Genomic DNA, 21716 nt, shown 5'->3' on the forward strand with positions numbered 1-21716 from the left:
GAAGTGGAGGAAGAGAGAGACGGGCCGTTACCTATCGGGCCGGAGGGTCCCTGCGCTCCTCTTTCGCCGACACCCGGTTCCCCCCTTTCTCCTCTTGCTCCTCTGTCGCCTGGAAATTCAGAAAGAAATGTACCTGTGATTTTAAGCTGTTTTAGTGAAGTACTTCTATCGTAGCCCAAATCATGTAGTAATTGTATTTTTGCATTACCAATACAGATATGATTCATTCCACATTCACAATAATACTGCTGCTAAACGTTGGTCCAACCTTTAGGGCCCATGGGTCCCCTGGATCCTTCCCCGCCATTTTGTCCAGGCACACCGGGCTCTCCAGGGGGGCCCGGTCGTCCAGCATTGCCGTCCTTCCCTGAAGGGCCCGGGGGTCCTGGGCGGCCGGCCGTACTCTTAACGTGGGCCGGCTGGATCTGAGCCATGAGGTAAGCCATTTTGGCTGCACGCAAAAAGAAAAACTTCTTACAGGTGAGGAATGAACAGTTCCCCCATTAGATCGTGTTTTAGAAATGCTACTCATGAGCTACCCGTTGGGTGAAGCTCAGCCTACGCCATCCGTTATTAAAAGGTGGTGCCATTTTAATCCCTACGAACTAAAGGAAGTCGCGTGTGTTCTAGAACGCATTAACAAACCTTTGGAATCCAGCTTCCATGAGGCAACAAGAATAACGATTATAAAATATTAGATTCATTCCGGCCCTGAAACTGCTTTAATAAAAAGGTAGAAAACGACCATTTTAAAAAGGTCACAAAAGAAAAATTCTTTCATGTGAGGATGATCACTCAGCTCGGCACTCGCTGAAATACTGATGCATGCTCTCACTACTACTCATTTAGATTATTACCCCTCCACAAGGATCTTTTTGGAAGGGCACAATTAATTCAGAAGCCGCAAGCCGGCGTTACGATCGATCAAAAGAAATAAAAAACAGTGACTGCCGTTCCTTTTATATCTCAACCATGACTCTGTTAGAGGCTACTTCCCTAAACTGTGGAACACTCCCCGCTTATCTTAGACTCATCTTATACTTATAGTTTTGCTTTTGATGTGGGTTAACTTTGATGATTTTATTGTAAGAGGTACTGAACACTTAATGTAATCATGTATTTTCACTGTGAACTGAACAATACGACTGGACTCATGTCATCTCAGCAAGGTGGAGAAGAGGACACGCACAAAAACACGCCTCCTCACCATCTAATTGTTTGGCCAGCTCCTCCTGAATGAGCCGTCTCATCTGTTCCAGTGACACCGACTCGCCCTGAGACGTCAAATAAGTTCCCCGTTAGCTCAATTATCACAACTTCTATGTGATCGAATCGACAATAAACCTGGCGGGACTGCGACTCACTCTTTGGCCTGGCATACCGGGATTCCCCGAAGGTCCTTGGGGCCCCGGGGCTCCTAATTCTCCGGGAGGTCCAGACATGCCCATCATCCCTGTGTGGCCCTTTCTGCCGGGGGGCCCGGGGTTTCCAGGCATGCCTGGGTCTCCCGATTGTCCTTTATCTCCCTTCACGCCTGAATCTCCCTGAAACAGATGACAGCGGTTGTTCATTTTCAGACTTGAAGAAAAGTAATAATCATTATAATTACAGGTTATTGTTAGAAATTATATAGATCGCTTCATTCGGTGATTAATTGTTTTCTACTGCCATTTAAACTCCTCATTTATCATCATCGTTTCTACAAAAGTCATAATCTTATGAGCATATTATCCGACAGAACTCTCGTACTCGCCTTATCTCCTTTGAAGCCACGATCACCAACTCTGCCTGGCATCCCCTAGAAAACACACAAAACAGGGGAAGTGAGCGAAAAGAACCAAGGATTATAATTTCATAGTCTGCCGACTGTGGTTCAATGACGTCCTCACCTGTTTGCCTTCTGGGCCAATCGGACCAGGTGGACCCTAGAAGACCAGAGAGATACAAGTTAACACCACTGTGCATCTGTGAACTGTGACCTGAAGATATGAGGAGGGGCCACTGACCGCGGGGCCTTTGGGCCCGCTGAAGCCTGGTAATCCCGGGTTGCCGGCCTCTCCCTTGTTTCCGCTAAGGCCCTGTGCGACAGAAGAGACACATGGCACACTGTACTCCAAAAGCCTCCCTCATTACTGTGGATTCAGGAAGGATTAATATTTATCTGCAGTTCTTATCGGCATGCAGCCGTGCCCCGGAGAAGAAATCTCCAAACCAATCTTGCGTGGAGACACGGCGGCTTGAAGAGATTAATGGTCGTATTTACACGGGACGTGCGGGTCAGAAGAACAGCAGAGGGGTTGTGACTAGAACAGAGCTGCAGTATAATATTAGAAGAGGTTTAGCTTCCCTTCATCGGGGAGTTGAAGGTGAATGCGTGATGATCCTGCAACCTTGTGAATGAACAGACCACTTTGTCTCCGTTTGATCTCCTTTAACCGCTCACTCCAAACAGGAAGTGCCGCCGACACAATTTTCCCATTGTGTCCCCTGATTATGCAATAACCTTCTCCAACGAGCGGCTCTTTCGCTCATCCCTCCGGCTGCAGTGTCGTTTCTCGATGTGTGGCGAGCTTCATTTAGCCTCTCGTGGAGGTGCTGTGCCTCGGGCCTCTTGCTCTGCGGCGATAGACGTGAACGCTGCCTGACGTCCTCCTCCATCCAGCTCCTTCATATGTTCACATTCTACGTGTCATATGGATTGCCTGAAGGGAGATTTGGTCTATTTTTTGCACACAGCACCTATTGAGCATCTGTCCATTCCTGGGAGAAGGATCCCGCCTCAGTTTCTCATCCTGAGCTTTCTTCCGTTTGCCCCTCTGATAAAAGGCGTCGCGTCATCTTCTTTCTGTCTGGTAAATTTATCCATCTAATAACATTTTTTGGAAATGTCAGATCCTGCCTCTGAATAGCTTCACCCTCACTTCCTCCTCCTCCTCCCACCCGGCCTGAATCTGGCTCCCTGCCTCCTGCCTCCTGCAGGCGTCTGCTGGTGATCTGCTCCCCCTGCTGACCGACCACATCATCCACATCATGACGGTTCCTCCTCCTCCTCCCATGAAACCGTCCTCCAGCCCACATCCATCCATCCATCGTCAAACCGCTTATCCTGCACGCAGGGGCGCTGGAGTCCATCCCAGCCAACTTCGGCCGATAGACAGGGTACATCCTGGACTGGTCCCTCCAGCCCACAAACAATTCAAAATATTCTTCTTTCATTTTTTTATGTGATGTTCACATTCAACATTTCATTTTGTCAGATGCATTTTCTATACTGTGACTTCATTTTGCATTTTGTCTATTCTGTACACAACATCTATTTCAACTCCACCCAACTAACACTTTATAGATGAGGCATTAAAGAGCAGATTGGATCAAATCAACGGAGCAGAAATGTTGTCTTTTTTAATTCCTCTTCAAAACCACTGGGAGAAAAATGGCTAAACCTTCCGTATATCGGTGTCACGTTTGTTAACTGTCATCATCCAACTGCCTTTTTGGTAATACACATATAATATTATATAAAAAAGGTGACTCACTGGCGTTCCAGCGAGACCTGCTTTTCCCGATGGCCCCGGTTCCCCCGGCTTGCCCTGAGATGCAAAGTGAGATGAAAAAAAAAAAACACAGCATGAGGAAATTGACGGAGGGGCAGCGAGAGGAGCAAGTTGAGTGGCACTTTATGTCTGTATCAGTCAGCTCGCCATCGGGCTGCTTCTGTCTTGCGTCTGCATCAGACAGCCCTGCAGGTGATTGAAAATGACTCACCGGCTCTCCTCTTGGTCCACTGAGGCCTTCTCTGCCTGGAGGTCCCATCGAGCCCTGCAGGACAACACATAGATAGATCGTTTTTATTCTGGCTTTTACGTGCTAAAAAAAGACAAAAGGGTACCTGAATAAACCTCAATCTTTATTGAAAAAAGAAAACTATAGCGTTGCTGTGGTGTGAGTCTGGAGTCCTACCCTTCTTATGGAAGGGGGGGTGGGTTAGAAAGAAGTCTTACTTTCACACACTGTGAGAATAGAATAGAGAAAAGCGTCACAGTTAAAAAAGTCAAGTGCTGCAGCCTTTCGAATGCGTCACTTGGATTTCAGTTTGTCATTGGGCGAAGGCATTAAACTGTGTGGAAGGATATGAAGCAGCCATGACTGCTGCTGATGGAGCTCTGGCATCCTCCAGATGTCTTTGCTCTGCTGCAAACTTCACATGTCCAAACACCATGTTTAAATCCAAGGAGTTTTGTGTGAACTCCCCCAATCAACGGAGGACCGGTTCCAAGCAGCAATGACAATTATTCACCCTGTGACAGTCGGGAAGGGATGACAAAAAGGTAGTGTGTGCGTGTGTGTGTGAGTGGAAAATACTAAATTGTCTTTCCACTGTCAGGTGTGTATGAAGGAAACAGTGATACTTTCGGATGGGCTGAACAACAAAGGCTTACAATAGTTACATATACATATTTAGTCGTTCCATTGTCATGGAAACGGATTCACATGGACCAGTTGCATGACTTCATGGCGTCGTCTCACCTCCGAAAGCAAACCAACACACCTGGAAAAAACAGCAATACATAAAACGTTTTTGTTTTGAACAGACCTCTTTCCCGGGTTTGCCATCACGCCCCGATGATCCGGGCTTCCCATCTTCTCCCTGTTTGGATCAGAACAAAAGAGAACGGACTAAATAGGAGAAAGGTAAACTTCACTCATACACAATTATCTTTTGAAGTTTGACAGTTTTGTTTTTTATAACTTTACTGTTATTTATTAATGCAGTCAAAAGGTGAGACACCTCGCAGAGACACCCTGATGTACTACACACAGTGTGCAGCATAGCAACTGCATGGGAGCTAGAGCCAATGGAAGGTCATGTGATGGAGACACGGTGCGTTTTGCAAAAGGTGAATTGGAATGAGTTTAAACATCCCAGCGTGTCCATGGAAACACTTTGCGGCTCCTGAAAGGAGCTGCCGGGTGTCTGCGTGGCAGCGCAGCCTGTGATGAGCCGTGCAGAACCGTGCTGAGACACAGCAGCACTTTCTTTGGTTTTACAACAAAAGAAAACGCAGGTGTCAGAAATATCGTGAAGCGCTGACAGTGAGCTACTCCGTCTGCAGTTAATAGTTCCAGTTACGGTTCTTGAGCAAAGGCAGCTATCTTTCTTTTTTTGTTCTTGTGCCAGTTTTCCAATCCATGAATACTAATACCAGCGGAGGATGTTGTGCTGAATCGATCACGTAGTTTTGTTTTAATTTAACACCGTCCTTTGATGAAGATGAGTGGCACAATCCCAGTTGTGTGATGTGCATTGTGTCTCATCTTTACGCTGAGGACGTGTGATAGCATTGGGCCACTAGAGAGTCTAGTTCTATTCCAACAGCGTGCGGCGCCATTAACCGGCTGTCTGGGAAACCGCTGGTCTCATCAAAAAAGAACAAAGACACGTTCACCAAACCAGGACATTCCCTTTAGAAAATGGAAAACACTTTGCTTCTTTTTGCCCTTCAACATCTGAAGTATTGTGTTCTCTTATTAATCACGACATTGCAAAAAATTGATTTGATATACACCAACGTGTGAAATTGACTTTGAGAAGATAAAGACTCTTATAGAATACATAATCGCATGGGGAAAAAAGTGCCGTTTACTTTCCCTCCTCCGGTTTTATTATTACAAAAGGTGAGCAATTAACCAAAGAGACATTTATTATGGCTCCTGCATGGTGATTCCCATTAGGCAGAAAAACACGAACCTTAGCTCCTGGAGCCCCGGGCTCTCCTCTGTGGCCCTTGAAGCCCTGCAAAGAGAATAAACAGCAGTGAATTAGTCGCAGCGACTTGCTCTGCTCCGTCAGATCTGTTTCATGGTGGTTACTTACTGAGGGTCCCCTGAGCCCCGGGTTTCCTAGTGGTCCAGACTCACCTTGCTTGCCCTGAGATGAAAACAAAAATAGTTACAGCATCATTTTCATGTTTAATTACACTATTATATAGACTCTTTGGATCACCTAGAAACATCTTCATCTACTTACAGGCTCTCCTGGTTCACCTGGTCTGCCATCTTTTCCCATTTTCCCAGGCTCACCCTGCCGATGAATGAAACGTTCCTTTTAGCATCTGTTAAGGCCTGTGATTGTGATCTAAAACGCAGACTACGCCTCACTGCGTGAACAGGGTGCACATTCATGCTGCTGTACATCCAATCATTTTCCTCACAATCAAGCCGGGAAGTCCTGGTGGCCCCTGGATTCCACTGAGCCCCTCTTTGCCCTAAAACAAACAAACAAACAAACAAACAAACGCAAACAGGTCAATGACCCCGAGGAAAAATAAATGATAAATAGCCACTATTACCACACAGACTGGCTGACCTACATGCTGGAGGGAAGAGGTTCGTTCAGTAATGACACATTGGTAATAAGTTTTCTGAGGGGGAAAAGTACATGTGGTGCAGCCTGACCTTTTCTCCGGTGGGTCCCGGGGGGCCGACGGGTCCAGGCAGTCCGTCGTTGCCCTGAAGAGAGAAGAGACGGTATCAGTGGAGGTCATCCCAAGTAGAAGGAATGAGTGTGGAGGAAATATGTCATTTAGAACGTTTCTAGTGCATTTAATGGAAGGAAATAAGCCCCAAATAACAACTCACGGGTGTGCCCATTAAGCCAGGGGTGCCCGGATGACCAGGGGGTCCTGGGTGACCCTGTAGAAAAAACACAATATAGTTATGCGATACATGGCGGACAATAATTTTTGAGGAGATGATGATGTTGAGGGCCGCATGAGTCATTAAGATATAAATATACCTTTTCTCCTTTGTCTCCGGGGCCTCCCGGGGGTCCTCGATCACCTTTAACACCCTGCGGGAAAAAAGAACGTAAGACCATAAGAACTGTCATATACTGTCAAGAGGAAACAAGTTATTAAAGGTATTCAAAATATTACATGTTCTACAACAATATTACGCTACTGCGCAAACTCGCCTTTCCCCCGTCGGCTCCAGGGGGCCCTTGAGCTCCGGCTGTTCCTGGCGGCCCCTGTAATGACACAGCGGAGCATCAGTCTCTGTCCGGCACCAAGTCCCCTCCCCCCTCCTCCCCCCCCCAACCACCACATTACAGGGGGGGTGATGTCATGGTTGAATAGTAATGACGGGGTCATACTTGGTAGCCGTCTTGACCGTTTTTCCCCGGAGGTCCCTGGTGTCCTTTGTCCCCTGGGACTCCCGGGAGACCTGGTGGTCCAGGTGGGCCCGCGGGGCAGTCTGAGCAGACGTCCTACGAGACGGCAGAGACACGGTGGTTGACGACGATTCCGACATCGACGTTCTCTAATACGAAGAGCGACGGAAATGCTCCTCACCTTCAGATCCAGCTCCGACAGGTCTGCTGCTTTTCCCTGAGAGACATCGAATGAAAACATGAATCCAGAGTCATTCAATCACAGATCCGATTGGGGTGGATTTTAAAACCGCTCGTGTTTAGCTCTGGATAATGACTGTTGAAAATGAGTATTGTAAAAAATAGCCATAACTACTGTTTCGGTTTTTGTATAAATGAACGGTTAATAATGACAGATAATAGATTCTTGCCTAAAAATACACTCTATGTAAACGGATAAGTCCCGTTAACGGCCCATGATCATTCTCTCCTTTATATAGAATACAGTTATGGTAGAATAAGTGAAATAAGACGGTTAAAATGAACACCTGAGAGAAGGAACATTCATTAAACCGGCACCTCACATTACTGTGGTCGTACTTACAGGATCTCCTGGTGATCCCTTGTCTCCTGGTCTTCCTGGTAAACCCTGTATTTTGGGGCAAAGGCAACAATGTCAATTTTAAAATACAAAGATATAAACGAGAATAAAATTGAAAAGTCATAATACAATACAGAGCAGATAAAAATACTCCAGCATGGAACTCCTAATAATGTAACTGTATGAAATGATTTAATTGGATTGTTGTTGGACTCACATTATGTCCCGCTGGGCCCTGAGGACCGGCGACTCCCGGCAGGCCCCTGAGGCCCTGAAGCCCACATAGACACATTTTAGAGAAACTCCTTTTATATAAACATTTTCTTTATGAATCCTTAGAAAATACTCAACCGGAGTTCCAGCGTCACCGTCACTTCCTGAAGGCCCCTTAGACAAAGAAAGGAAAGGAAAACATTTACAAATATGTAAATGCACCGAAGGGGAGGACGATGGTGATGGTGGTCGGCATTGATGCTCGTACCGGTGGTCCCGCTCTGCCTTCCCCTGCGGGGCCCCTGTCCCCGGGTGGCCCCACTTCTCCTCGGGGCCCGGTTTGCCCCTGAGAACGAGAGAAATACATATATTTACTTCACCACCCTCAGAGGACGTCAGCTCGGCGGTAACGTCCGGCTAAAGATCAGCGATTGCCCTCTGACCCCAGAAACACCCGTTTTCAATCTGCGATGAAAAAATAAAATAGGTGAAACACAGAAATACAATCAGCAGTTGACATTTTGGTGCACTGAAGAGAAACGGCGTCGCCGATGAGGGTGAGCGACTTGACACCATAAATCCGGCAGGCGGCCCGCCCGGCCTCCCAGTCAGTGGCCCGCCGGCGCCGAGCGCTTCGTCAGAGCGGCGGTCACAGTGCGCCGCGCTTTTCCACAAAAATGAATTGTTTGTTCAACACATCAACAAAAAAAAAAAAACACAGAGAACCCGTGCGTGAAGGCTTACAGGGAACTAACAATCATCTCACACACATCATCGCACACACGAACTGTAGAGTTACCTTCAGCCCCGGGGGTCCTTGAATTCCTTGTGGTCCTGGATCCCCCTGGAATATCACACATGACATCAATCAAACTGCGGGCCACTTATTGGAATAAGTCATTATTGTGTGTAGGATGTGTGTGTGTGCCGAGGCCTCGGGGGCCACACCTGGCAGCTGTAAAAAAAAAAAAAAAAAAAAAAGCAACTGTGCTGCTGCTGCTGCGAGCCAAACGTGCTAAACGGGCTGCTGTCTTTACAGCGTCCTTCCTGTGGGCTCGTGCCTCGTCAGCAGGACGGGCCACATGTCTGAGAAACAATGAAGGGACGCGTGGAGCTGCACGACGTGCTACTGGGGCTCGTGTGCTGTGCTTCAATGTGCATGACCTGCAGGCAGATGCCCGCCAACGGAACATACATGTCTTACGTTTTGCCCGTCTTTGCCCTTTCCTGGTGGTCCGGGAGGTCCAGTCAAACCGCCATCTCCAGGGGGGCCCGGGACACCTGATTGTCCTGGTTTACCCGTTTCACCCTGAAGTAAAGGTGAAGACAAAGGTTTGTCTTTCGAGGCTACATCAGCAGGTAGCTTGTGTTCTGCTCGTTTCTACTCACTCAATGTGTCGTACTTTAAAGATTATATTATAATCACAGCATTTCTTGGAAATTACATTTTTTATTTATTTTTTTTACTTGTGGAAGAAGAAAAAGAAAAGCAAACAAAGAGAGAAAACAAGTCAAAAGAAGTGTAGAGATAAAGATTAATTCAAAAGCTTCTCCGATGAAACATTAATGGAGGACATTCAAGGTCTCTTCTCTGCAGGGACAAACTCACTCTGAACATAGTCGAAGTACTTTGAGAAGAACTACTTACCAAATATAGCGATAGTGTTTAAGAATAGAGGACTGACCTTGTCTCCTCTCTGTCCGACTGGACCAGGAGGCCCAATGATCCCTGGTATGCCCTAGAAGACAGACAACTGGGACTGAGTCACAGGAAACACAAGCGGGCATCAAGGACGCCCACTTTAAAATCAACTCAAGACCCCTTAGAATAGACTTACCACACTGCCGGGTAATCCACGAGCACCTTGAGCACCGGCTAGTCCAGGTGGACCCTGGGAGAGACGCGTCAGTTGGTGCACCACAGAACATCGTCCCGTTGGTGAGAAAAGGTGCAGTGATTTAAAAAGGGACAACTTACAGGATCTCCAACGCGTCCCGTCGCTCCCGTTAGTCCAGCGTCACCTTTTGCACCCTGAAATGAAGATACAGGATTAGACGTATTCCAATAAAAAGGGGTTTAGCACTGAAAGACTAGCAGCATTTTACCACTGGTCCAACTGGTCCCTTGAAGCCTTGTTCGCCAGGTAAACCTCTCAGACCCTTAAGGAGACGACACACACATTTACACTGTAGTTTAAAACAATTTTATTGTTACATATTCTTTTGACAGACAGAGAATCAGACCGGTTCATTACTGACATTCAGTTTAGCTCTGAAAACCGGATCTGTACCGACATCTAGTGGACATAGTGCATATTGCAAGAAGTAGTTTTGTTCCTATGAAGTAAAAAGAAAACATGAGAGCAGAAAATAAAACAGGAGAAAAAAACATACTCACCATCTCTCCTGGGTTCCCTTGATCTCCCTTCGCTCCCTTCTCTCCAGGTTTTCCCTTTATACAGGAACAAACAATCCAAGTACAAGTTGTTATGTGCAAAAAGGGGGAAGATGAACAAGAATGTTGACTCATAAACTCTTACAAAATCTACTTGACAAACAAAGAAAGAGCTACAAGAGGCTTTGGGCTGTGTCTTATACAGGTGGACTCACAGGTTCACCAGGCTCAGGAATCACATTTGCCACCTGTGAAGAAAAGAAAGACAGACGATGAAACTTGTTGAAGCGATATGCTTGATGTCAAAGTACCAGAAGCATCAATTTGACTCACATTCCCTGGGATGCCAGGTAGTCCCCTCGCTCCCTCGTTCCCCTGAGGCAAGAGACAACAGAGTCACCTTGTGTGCGCACTAATGTCCTCCTCGGAGCTGACACTACGGGGGGAACATTACTCGGGCTAAAGGGGGCGACTGGACTGCTGTGAAACGGTGGTTCCTTATTTACCTTGTCTCCCTTTTCCCCTTTTGGTCCGAGTGGTCCGTCCTGTCCTCTTTCTCCCTACGGAAGAGACACCAAAATCAAGTTTTGATGATAAACTTCTACATATCACAGACTTTTTTTTGTACTTTTACGCTGAAATGTGGGAACTTTATACCCGGGAGGTTACCCAGCCCAATTAGACCAAGTTCATTTAACTTGAGTTTATTAGACCGGAACTGATTTTGGTTGCATAGTAACCTAACTGTCCTCTAGTGGTCCCCCGAGCAAATTGGTAGATATTGCCTGGGGAGGGGACATTGTGTTAATTGATTTAAAGTTGCTTGATTTAAAGTTTTGGACCTACCGGAACACCCCTGTCCCCTCTAACTCCATCCCCGCCTGTCTGCCCGGGGGTACCAGGCTCTCCCTGTGAAAAGGAAAATATATGAATGCGACATGACTGTGTTTGTTATTACAGAATATCTAAACAGCTGTGAGCTCACTCGATCCCCTGCAGGTCCTCTCGGGCCGGGAGGCCCATCGTCACCCTGGGGAGAAGCACGTTCAGAAATGAGATTAACTTAGATTTGATTATTATGGAAAGGAACACGTGCTACATCACAAGCTGCATGTGTCCTCCGTGACGGCCGGCGTGTTTCTGGGTTTTAGTGCCCCGGCAGTACCTTAGGTCCGGGCTTGCCGGCAAAACCATCCGCTCCGCGCTCCCCCCGGGGCCCCTTCAGAGACAAAACACGTCCATTTAGATGTCAAACCGCTGCTGTTCACAAACCCGCGTTTGCTACACACGCGTGTGTGGCAAAGGTTAACCGAGCAGAACTTAATGTAGCCACTGTATTTCATTGTGTCATCTGCATCTCCCCCACGAGCTGTGCTTTCGCTGTTGGCTTCACTGTTCTTCTTCCTAATTGATTCATCTCCTGTAAGAATGTCTGAAGACTAACAGATGTGAAACAGGGATCCAGAGGTCTGGAAGCACATTGAGTTGATTTTTCCCAGCAAAAGTGTCTTCATTTATACTCTTAGTTTCTTTGACACCCTACTCTCCGTGTGTGAGTATCCCTGCTACTGAAATAAATAATAATGCCGCTATTTGCCAAATTTGCAGCTTATAGACTTCATAGATTATCACAGTGAGATATTGTGGCCGTGCAACTTCGACGTGGCTGACAAACAATCTACAAAACAGAGCTAAATTTCTCTAGAGCACTGAATCTGATGGATTCAGTGCTATATTAACTTTCCTTACAACTTTTTTTTGATCCACTTTGTCTATTGTTATATAGCATAAAGTTCAGATGTCCGTCACTGAGTCAATAAGTGAACCAAAACGGTTGCAGGCCATGAAACCCAAACAATGACCCGAAGGACACTAATAAGCGACATAGAGCACAAATTGTGCAGCTAAGAGACTCCCTCTCTATAATAAGCCATTATTCACATTGGAGTTGTGAAGTGTCAATTTTTATTAAAAAAAGAAAGAGAGTAAAATAATTATTCTAAATGTCATACTTACCATAGTGCCGTCGTTTCCAGGAAGACCGTCCAGACCGTCTTTACCAGGAAGACCCTTCGAAGATCAAGTGAAGAGAGATTGACATTCAGAGACGAGAACGACGACTGAAACTACTTTAATTTTAGGATAACATGCAGACTCACAGGCTTTCCGGCCTCTCCCTCTTTGCCTGAACGTCCAATTTCACCAGGCAGACCCTTCACACAGAAAAAGGCTGTTCATTAATCTGCGGCCGGCACAATGTAACTTATATATTTTAACATCGATCGTAGCCTGGATTTGTGTGTCCGGTGACTTACAGGAGGTCCAGTGTGTCCTTTGCTTCCTGCAGGGCCAGGTGGACCCTGAGGACCCTGCAAAACAAAGATAATATCAGTACAAATGTTCATTCAATAAATATAGCTAAATCCAGAGGGGTGGATCACCACAAGTGAACCGCCACTAGAGGGAAGTATCACGCTAATGTTGAGAGGAAGGTTTGAATTTAGCTTCTTTTTCTTCCTGCTGTCAAAAGAAACAGTGAAAATAGCTTTGAGAGAGAGAGCTGTAATTCTGCGCTTTGTGGATCACATCAAATGTTGAGCAACCTACACACTAACTTACATGAACATGCCACTCATCATTAAACTGAAATTGTTCTTACAGCGGATCCAGGAAGTCCGTCCACTCCATGGAATCCAGCATCTCCTTTCTTTCCCTGAAAGACAAATCAAAAGCCAGTTAACACAAAACATGATCTGTTTTCAGAGCCAATACTCATGACCAATTTATATTTCTGTGTTCTATGCTGGGAGGTTAGGCAGTGAAAGGTTTTTAAAACATATTTTTAAACCCTTCCATGGTCTCATTGTCTTTGACCAATGCAAAATATATATGTATGTATTTTCTTTAAAACCCCAACATTACTTTTACATCTCGCCCAGATCTAAGGTTAAGTAACGTTATCTAACGCTAACTGCATAAACTGTTCTAATAACACAACAATAAATAATTTAGGTTAATATTAATTAATACTAGACGAATATATTTTGATTCAGTTTTTTATATATAAAAAGGACCATGCTAAATTAACGATTCAAACGGCACAAGATACAGCCAACGACTCCCATTAGCATCACATGAAGTGAAAGCTAGCTTAACTAGCCGGTGTGATGACCACAGCTAGCCAACGCTTAAACTAAAATTACTTGTTTAACGTTAAACTAAGGTTAAATGTTTTCTACTAGTTAGCTAACATTAGCTAGATAACTAGTTTAAGATGAGTAGTTTAGCTTGCAGTGAGTTCCAGTTCATGTGTTTCGGTTAGTTTCATATGATATCACTCAACGCACAATTAAGAAAACACATACAAAGATACAAAAAACGCAAACAATTTAACAACATGTGATCAGCATTTGGATAAACATATGAACATACACTATCCAGATGTTTCAAGGGGACATTAAAAAGTGACACAAACGGTTATTGTTGCCATGGCTTTTAGTTAATGAAGTTATTGAAGTTTCAATTCAATTCAATTTCAATATTCAATTCTTCAACGGTGTTAGAGCATTATGTTAAATGTAATTTTTCTTTATTTAAACAAATATTGTTTATTTTAGCATTGTTTATTTTCAGGAAATTCAAGTCCACGTGTGCATCGCTTTTTTGTGTCCCCTCGAAACTTTTCTCGTTCCGTCGTGTGCTGCCGCCCATTTTGATAGAAATGTGTTTCTCTATCTGAGCTACACGTGAAATTGGCGAAGGTGTGTATGTAGATTTGTAGATAGAACAGCAAAAATACAGGACTCTAAAGAGAAACATATTGTCGATTTTAATTTTCTTAAACAAAGGTCCCATACAAATGTCCTGGCTACATCTTTTTAATATTTTCTCCTTTAGAATGTGTCTTGATGGTGTTCCTTCCATTCCCATTCCAGCTCGGGCAGCCCCCAGCTGTCTTATCAGGATAGAGATGAATATAAAGGGCCTCAGAAGCGGTGGCACACACAACTGATGAGAGCTTTGCTGCAGCCGAGGTGAAAGTGACTCAATCTGTACCAAATCAACCATACAGCCAACTCTATCAGTGCTCTCAGCAGTGGAGACCATCCTATTATCACAGCTCTCAGCCGACCTTCCCCCCACTCACACTCTCTCCTGCTGCATCTTCAGATGAGCTACAACGACAATAAACCCCAAGAAAATAGGTCATGCTCCTCACCATGTATTTTTTTTGGTTTTATCCTATTTTTTTGTTTTGGATTCTCTTCTCTTGGAGAGCATGCAAGTGGCTGCAAAACTGCGTCAGCATTGGACCTCCAGAGCTGCACAGGAGATATGACGGGCTAGATATTGTGGAATCTGAACCCAATGTGATTGCTTTATTCATATCAATAAAATATAAATCCCTCGCTCTCAAATAATCTTTGAAATTACCGCCTGAGGACAAAGTGCATGCTGGAAGTAAAAAAGTATTTTTTATTAAGATCAAGGGGAGTTTGCCTCGTCTCTGGTGCCCGGCGGAGCAGCTGCGCATGTTGATTCCACCATAACGCTAATGAGAAGTTAATTGCTCCCAGTGGAGACGGGGAATGGAGGTCACTATCTTTGTTAATGTTTTGGATGGAACAAATCATGTTAAACTACTGTGCCTGTTTTAATTAAACTTTGCTTGTGGATGGACCAAAATGGACAGAAGAGAGAGTGAAACATCAATATGAGAGAGACGGGGGGACTCGTTTTGTACGTACTTGTACGAGCACTGATAACAGCTACATTATCAGCTCTTATTAGCATCAACAATAAATCGTTTTTTTCATTCTACATAATCCCATTGGAACGTGATAAATGCAGTTATGGGAGCACAGTGTAAACTCCCAACCACGAGTTAAGCCTGTTTTGTTCAACATTAGAAGGTTTGGTTTATTGTGATTACAGAAAATAGTCATTGTTTTAAAATATTACAAAAGAATTCACTTGCCATGCAAGCCATGCTCATGCTTTTTTAATTATATTTTGATGTGAAACATAATTGCTTCCAGAGAAAGCGCTCATCCTGAGTCCTGGCTGTGGTTTAGCTTTTTGGCCTTTTGGTTAAAGAACAGTGTTTAGCATTCATGAGGTTCGATGGAACTGGAGTAAAATATAAATATGAATGTGTTCTTTACCGTTTAATCCCCTGGAAATTAGAATTTTCGCGTTTGAAGCAAATGTTTACGGAGAGCACAGAGGCCGTTCGAGGCTTTACATTGTCGTGTTGTTGTTCACTTTGTGCTTGTAAGCTCGCCACACGGGGGGCGGCTCCGTTGTTTGTAAGTTGAAGCCTCAGCATTGAAACCATCGTATCCTGCAGCGCTCTCCACCTCTACGATTATGGAAGGATGGAGGATACATAAAGCAAAGGAGGCGAATAAAACAGACACATTGCATCTTGTGCTTTATGGGCCTGTTGACTTATTTTCCAGAATAAACCAATCAAACTTTCCTTTAATGTCTGAATATTCCAGAAATTCTTCGCTAACTTTTCCTTTTGGTAAACAAAAGAACCCCAAATTCTGTTTGTCGAAATCAATGATTTAATGTTAAATTTTACTTTAAGAGAGAGATTGCAAGAGCATTTAATGTGATCCTAAAAGCATGAAACAGAATGGGCGTAACTTTTTCATTTTACCTCATAATCATGTGACACATGTGTACAGCTCTATTTGGCAGAGGGGCAGGAAGCTGCTTTTTATTTAGGGTTAGGAACTTTCTTGCCAGGAACTGAGCGTCCATGTGTTCCTTCTGTCAGCTTTTCTACGATACGCGATAGTTGGTGTGAAGGTCTACTGACCGGAGAAACTGGCCTTGATTTGTGCGCACACTGAGTCACATCAAGCAAAGTCCCTGATGCAGCATTATGAAGTAAATGGTTCAAGTTAATGGTTCCGGCAATTTACTTTAATCGCGAATGTAAGGTGCATGAATGAAAAGGAACAAGGATGAATTACCACTCGCTCTGCTTTTGCCTTATGATATAACTCAACCCCAAAAATGTGTTTTACCTCCAGAACAGTTTTGCTTCCAGAAAAAGAAAGATATGAACAGTCCCAGAATTGTCAGAAAGCAAGCAACATGTCCAGGTATTTGAATAATGACGTACTCTAAGCTGAGGAGTAAGCATATTTTAGGTCCAAGTAGTGAAATAAGCAAGAGCTTAATAGATTCTTACCCTCTCTCCAGGTTCCCCACGAAGTCCCTGTAGACCCTGAGGACCCTGAAGAACGAAACCGTCAGATACAATGAAAGCGGCACAAACTGCTCTGCACCACCATTGAACAGGCGGCTCTTCCACCACAGAAAATGACCAAACATAATAAATTATGATCCTTACTTGAGGCCCCTCGGGGCCCCCGGGCCCTGGAGGCCCAGGAGGTCCAGCATCCCCCTGAAACGGGTGAAACGCGTTATTTATACTCCATAATACACCTTCTATTGCTCTTTGGATCTGTTACACAAAGGTACACAATGGTAGCGTGTTCATTTGGTCTGTTTAAGGTAGTCTATTAGTCTTTAGATTCCTCGGCATGAACATGTTTAATTATTTGGTTATTGAATGATTACTCACCTTTTCACCCCGTAAGCCTTCTTTTTGAAACTGAAATTAAAAGACAACATATTTCTAAATCAAATCATTGACAGATTGCTTGTGCTGCCACCGACCAATCATGGGGGTAAATTGAGGGCATGGACATTGAAACTGGCAATTATTATTAAAAGGTAACATGCAAACAAGTTTTATCCTCTGCAGTTTTATTGAGAAAAGATAATTGCTAAAAGTATTGCACCTGTTTCTGCTGAAGAGAATAAAAATAATTCAACAATGTGTTTTGTCTGTGCTTTATAGGGATATATAATGCCATTTTCAATGTGAAATAATCCTCTTACTATTTGTGAAAGAAATGTGTTAATTAAAAGATAACAAAAAGAGAGAACTGGACCGTTATCCTGCCGAAAGGTCAAAACACAAAGTCATCCTTCATCCAAGAAGGGAATCACATTCAAGCAGCTGCCACTGGCAAATCTTCCTTAAAATGACTTTGATTGATAATTCAATTCAAGATAGATGCCTGTCGATCGGGTAGGTTGATCGGTTGTTTTGTCTGTCTGCGGCTCCCTCTAGATGTGCGCTTACAGTTAAAGCACGTGGTCGGCAGCTCCATCTAATCCACCATTACCTGGTTAGATCCGAGCAACAATACCTCCATTATGTCATCGCTGAACAAGCCTGTAATTCCTTCTCCTTTTGGGTCTATTTCTGGCACTCACCACATCCCCAGGTAATCCGGGAAGGCCTCTCTCCCCCTGTGACCAAGTTCACACAACAAAGAGGAAAACCCTGTCATTAGAATCAAGAGGCTTTTCATGGTATGAAGCACCGAGGGCAACGTGGTGATCACACAGCAATAATCATAGTTCATGAAGCCGTCGTGGCCCGAAGGGAAGTGAAACGTGTGCGTGAAGAGCCAATGCCGTTTGCTGTGCGTGGCAGAAGCACGGAGACGAATCAAAGTCAGTAATGAAAGACCCACAAACAAACTCAACGCATTTCATTTTCTCAGACAAACGAGCGGGCACAGAGGAGACGGAGGCTGGAGGGAACCGACAGTAGCTTGGAAAATGGAGTGACCAGGTGGGGGAACACACCTTGATGCCTTTGACTCCGCTGGGTCCGGATGCGCCGACCAGTCCTCTCAAGCCCTTGTTGGTTTCAGACAAAAGGTTCATTAATACGAAGGTGACTCACAAAACATGTCACAGATTAACCTCTGCGCATCTTAAATAGAGGATTAGCACCTACATCCTTCCCAGGAGCACCGGGTTTGCCAGGTAATCCGTCGAAACCTGCCCCACCCTAAAATGGGAGAGCAGAGGAAGGCGCTCAGAAAAAATACCACTAACGCTTGAAGACAATAAAAGGATTTATAAATAGATTCAATGTTGAAATATTTCAATCAAAGCTGAAAAAATGTGATTAAACGATCCCCTGAGCCCTGAACCACTTATCCCCTCATTCGCTTTACTGACACAAGTACTTTTCCAGTGTTCACCTACAGGAAATGGCTTACTGACGGAGTGATGGCTGAGTGACAGCTCTGAACCCGGCAGCAGTATGACTGAATGGAGCTTCGGTGCGCCCTGAACCTGCTGCACATCCTCGTACCGTATGGTTGAGTACTGAGTGTAATTACTCCGTGTTTCAAGCTTCACACGGACCCCTTGTACAGGTTGTATCTCAGCATGATGGAAAAGTAACTCAACTTTCTCACATCGTAATTCAATGACTGAAATAGTGATGACCAAAACATCTCTAAAACGTTTTGTGCCGCTTGGAAGAGAAGCACTGATTTATTAGAAATCTGACTTGCATTCTAACACCATTAGGATGGCCAAAGGAGGGAGGTGTTTACAGCTCGGAGGGACCTTCAGACATCAACAAAGCTTCTACAGGCCTGAATGAGCTGAATTACTGCCAGACGCCCCCACAGGATCCCAGACAGGAAGCGTGGAGAGGGAATCGAGGAGGCCGCATCTGTTTGCACGATTACGCCCTCAGTTCTCCGCTCCGGAGAAGAACTGCCTCTCTCAGAAGTGAAGCTCGTGGTCTAGATTGGTGCTATTTAATCTCTATTCCGTGCAGGTTCAAGCTAACGTACTCTGGTTCAAGTCCTGGGACATGGAAAGCATGTAACCCAACATGTAACCCAGCAAATGTGATTTTGTTCAAGCACTTTTGAGCTAGATGCCCTTATCTGCTGCAGTGTTTGTGGTCTGTTTGCATCCCATAAACCACCTTTCATCCATCCATACCAAAGAACCAGGGATTACTTACCCTGTCTCCCGAAATTCCCTTTTCGCCTTTTCCACCGGATTCGCCCTTCAACCAAACGCAGCAACGTCATAACATGATACATGAAAAATAACTTTATCATTCGCCAATGTCCGATCTCAACCATTCACCTGGCGAAGTGCGGCGGATCATACTCACAGGGACACCTTTCGGTCCTGGGGTGCCGGGAATTCCTTCATCCCCTTGAATTCCCTGATTTGAGGGAAGCAACATTTGATCATTTTATTTATAAGTCTTTCGTTCAAAGTTGCAGTGACACACTTTAGAACGAGTGGGGGACTTCTGAGTCAGAGGTTAATCCATGTGAGAAATAGGACCCCCCCCACCCTCCCAAACGGAAAAGCAGTTGTCAGTGGCACGACTCCCTATGGCACAGCCTTGAACTTTGACCTCTGACCTCAGTTTATTTCTGGTGTCATCTGGAGTCCATTTCTACGGTATCTTTCTTTGCCAACACACACAAGTTTTGATTTTATTTTGAATAAAAGGTCATCTCAAATAATACTTTTCCCTCTGTAGGGTACATTACACTGAGAATACCTCATTGGCTTAGCCGAAATGTCTAGTTGTCACGTAACTAATGTGCCTTTTTAAAGAGAGACCCACTGACAAGCTGTAATCGCTCACTGGGAGACTTGAATAGAACTCAGTCATCAATAACGTTATTGATAAAAGCAGACCGAGCTGCTGTGAGAGGTTCTTATTTTACTTTATCACGATGAAGGTCACACGTCTTCCAAGTTCAAGCTAACAGCCTGCTGGCAAATCTGTTTATCATCCCCGTTGTTCTTTGGAACAGTGTGGGAGCAGAACGTCAGCTGGGGACGTCGTTGCTAACCAGCTAGCGTTTAGCTCAAACATTAGCATGTGTGTTTGGTGATGCCAAACAACAGATGTATGATTAATATAAACTCTTCTTGGGTCTTAGATGCTTCTGAGAAGAACATCTTACTGGATGTCTGATGAGCCGGCATCACTGAGCATCAACAGGCTTTTTTTTCTAACCCTTTTTCACAGGAAATCGATTACGGGCTGAGAGGTAATTGTCCAGAAAAATGAATACACGCCCATTAAAAAGAAAATGTGTCTTTGAGATCAGTGCCAATAACAGAATGACTAAAGACCCCCCCCCCCCCCCCCCCATGTATGTGCACTGGCTTGTGAAATAGATCAATTAAATCGGTGAGACGATATTCACACACCTTTTGTCCAGCTAGACCCGGTAGACCTGGATCCCCTGCCAGTCCCCCTTCACCCTATTTACACACAAAAACACTCAGGTGAGCACATTAGTTTGGCAAAACATGACTGACTTCTGAAATCATTTACCACCTACTTTGTCTCCCTTGTCTCCGGATAAGCCATCGATACCCGGCTCACCACCCGTCCCCTGTCAGACGACGGGAAACGCAAAATGAATACCACGAGAGTCTGTGAGCTTTTTTCACATTCAACATTTGAGGGAAATCCGCCACATGTCCTGGTCAACAAGTCCACACCTTCTCTCCTTTCTGTCCGGGAGCACCTGTCAACCCTATTCTGCCTGTGTCACCCTGTGGACAGAAGGTACGCATTTACTTCCACTGCTCTGTCCTCCATTAGCATGCTGGACGGCCGGCGGGACGGGAGACGTGCTGTCACAATGTCCACGCGGCAGACACACAGAAGGGGATTTAGAGGGTTAATGTGGGACAAATGTGTCAGTGTTAGAGAGGAATTAATTGCATTTGATTATTCGAACAGGGATACACACATTTGGACAAAAAGATAGGCGTTAATATTACACAGAGTTACACACTTCAAGGAACACAAAATCCCAGAGAGAGTAAATGAGAGCCAGAATCTGCAAACATCATGTCGTCACGTCCACCTATTCCCACTACCACTGTGGTCTGTTCACAATAACCCTCCGTTGGCTTCACCGTGTTGCCCTCTTGGTTCAAACACCGGTGCATTGAGCTTCCGAGGAATCCCTCGGAATTCCAAAGCCGGACTGAGTGGAAAGCAACAGCAGTTAAATTACACGGTACCACGAGGTCGGGCCCACCGCACGGCTTCCTTCTGCTTCATAAACCACTTTACAAGTCGCAGAGGGTCGCCCCTTTAATTATTTCAGGAGCGTTTATCATGTTAACGCACGCCATTTCATTCATCACAGAGATTAGGGGAGAGGCTCCCCGCTCCGCTGCGCCCTAAAACGAAGAAGACATTATCTGCAACAACACTGCTACACGGGGAATTGCTCGTTATTGCCGGCTAAGGATGCAATTAGAAGCAGTGAAAGCTGCATTAATTCACTTTCACCCTAAGCGACTCAATGACCGACATAACCGCTCCGGCCTACGTCCTGTTTTGGCATCAGAACTTGGAAGAGTTTGTCACATCAAATTCCCCCCCGGCAGGAAGGGAGGATGGACACTCGTGCAGAGAGAAAGAAATAGGAAAGCAACAGGGAAGCGCTGCATTAAAG

The 21716-nt window shown here is 44.9% G+C and overlaps 1 protein-coding gene across 3 annotated transcripts in view; it reads right to left on the reverse strand.

The window, feature by feature from the left end:
* col22a1 (collagen, type XXII, alpha 1) overlaps positions 1–21716 on the reverse strand; it is a 36660-nt gene that overhangs the window by 2512 nt on the left and 12432 nt on the right. For 2 of the 3 annotated variants that reach the window (XM_040188420.2, XM_040188419.2), the window contains 52 exons: positions 20746–20799; positions 20583–20636; positions 20449–20502; positions 19385–19438; positions 19229–19273; positions 18197–18250; positions 18043–18096; positions 17665–17700; positions 16964–16993; positions 16730–16783; positions 16568–16612; positions 13019–13072; positions 12675–12728; positions 12519–12572; positions 12376–12429; positions 11525–11578; positions 11345–11389; positions 11206–11268; positions 10866–10919; positions 10693–10734; positions 10575–10607; positions 10363–10416; positions 10071–10124; positions 9943–9996; positions 9803–9856; positions 9650–9703; positions 9169–9273; positions 8764–8808; positions 8233–8310; positions 8103–8138; positions 7969–8022; positions 7755–7799; positions 7353–7388; positions 7154–7267; positions 6974–7027; positions 6797–6850; positions 6640–6693; positions 6457–6510; positions 6213–6266; positions 6029–6082; positions 5876–5929; positions 5750–5794; positions 4595–4648; positions 3766–3819; positions 3537–3590; positions 2007–2078; positions 1890–1925; positions 1754–1798; positions 1365–1544; positions 1208–1274; positions 269–451; positions 32–109 (listed from right to left, as the gene is read on the reverse strand). In XM_040188420.2, coding sequence (XP_040044354.2) covers positions 32–109; positions 269–451; positions 1208–1274; positions 1365–1544; positions 1754–1798; positions 1890–1925; positions 2007–2078; positions 3537–3590; positions 3766–3819; positions 4595–4648; positions 5750–5794; positions 5876–5929; positions 6029–6082; positions 6213–6266; positions 6457–6510; positions 6640–6693; positions 6797–6850; positions 6974–7027; positions 7154–7267; positions 7353–7388; positions 7755–7799; positions 7969–8022; positions 8103–8138; positions 8233–8310; positions 8764–8808; positions 9169–9273; positions 9650–9703; positions 9803–9856; positions 9943–9996; positions 10071–10124; positions 10363–10416; positions 10575–10607; positions 10693–10734; positions 10866–10919; positions 11206–11268; positions 11345–11389; positions 11525–11578; positions 12376–12429; positions 12519–12572; positions 12675–12728; positions 13019–13072; positions 16568–16612; positions 16730–16783; positions 16964–16993; positions 17665–17700; positions 18043–18096; positions 18197–18250; positions 19229–19273; positions 19385–19438; positions 20449–20502; positions 20583–20636; positions 20746–20799 — 3070 coding nt within the window. The remainder of the gene's footprint in view (positions 1–31; positions 110–268; positions 452–1207; positions 1275–1364; positions 1545–1753; positions 1799–1889; positions 1926–2006; positions 2079–3536; positions 3591–3765; positions 3820–4594; positions 4649–5749; positions 5795–5875; positions 5930–6028; positions 6083–6212; positions 6267–6456; positions 6511–6639; positions 6694–6796; positions 6851–6973; positions 7028–7153; positions 7268–7352; positions 7389–7754; positions 7800–7968; positions 8023–8102; positions 8139–8232; positions 8311–8763; positions 8809–9168; positions 9274–9649; positions 9704–9802; positions 9857–9942; positions 9997–10070; positions 10125–10362; positions 10417–10574; positions 10608–10692; positions 10735–10865; positions 10920–11205; positions 11269–11344; positions 11390–11524; positions 11579–12375; positions 12430–12518; positions 12573–12674; positions 12729–13018; positions 13073–16567; positions 16613–16729; positions 16784–16963; positions 16994–17664; positions 17701–18042; positions 18097–18196; positions 18251–19228; positions 19274–19384; positions 19439–20448; positions 20503–20582; positions 20637–20745; positions 20800–21716) is intronic. The other variant, XM_040188421.2, reaches the window with a different exon arrangement.

Source organism: Gasterosteus aculeatus, chromosome 10 (genome assembly GCF_964276395.1).
Source record: "Gasterosteus aculeatus chromosome 10, fGasAcu3.hap1.1, whole genome shotgun sequence".
NCBI classification, from domain to species: domain Eukaryota; kingdom Metazoa; phylum Chordata; class Actinopteri; order Perciformes; family Gasterosteidae; genus Gasterosteus; species Gasterosteus aculeatus.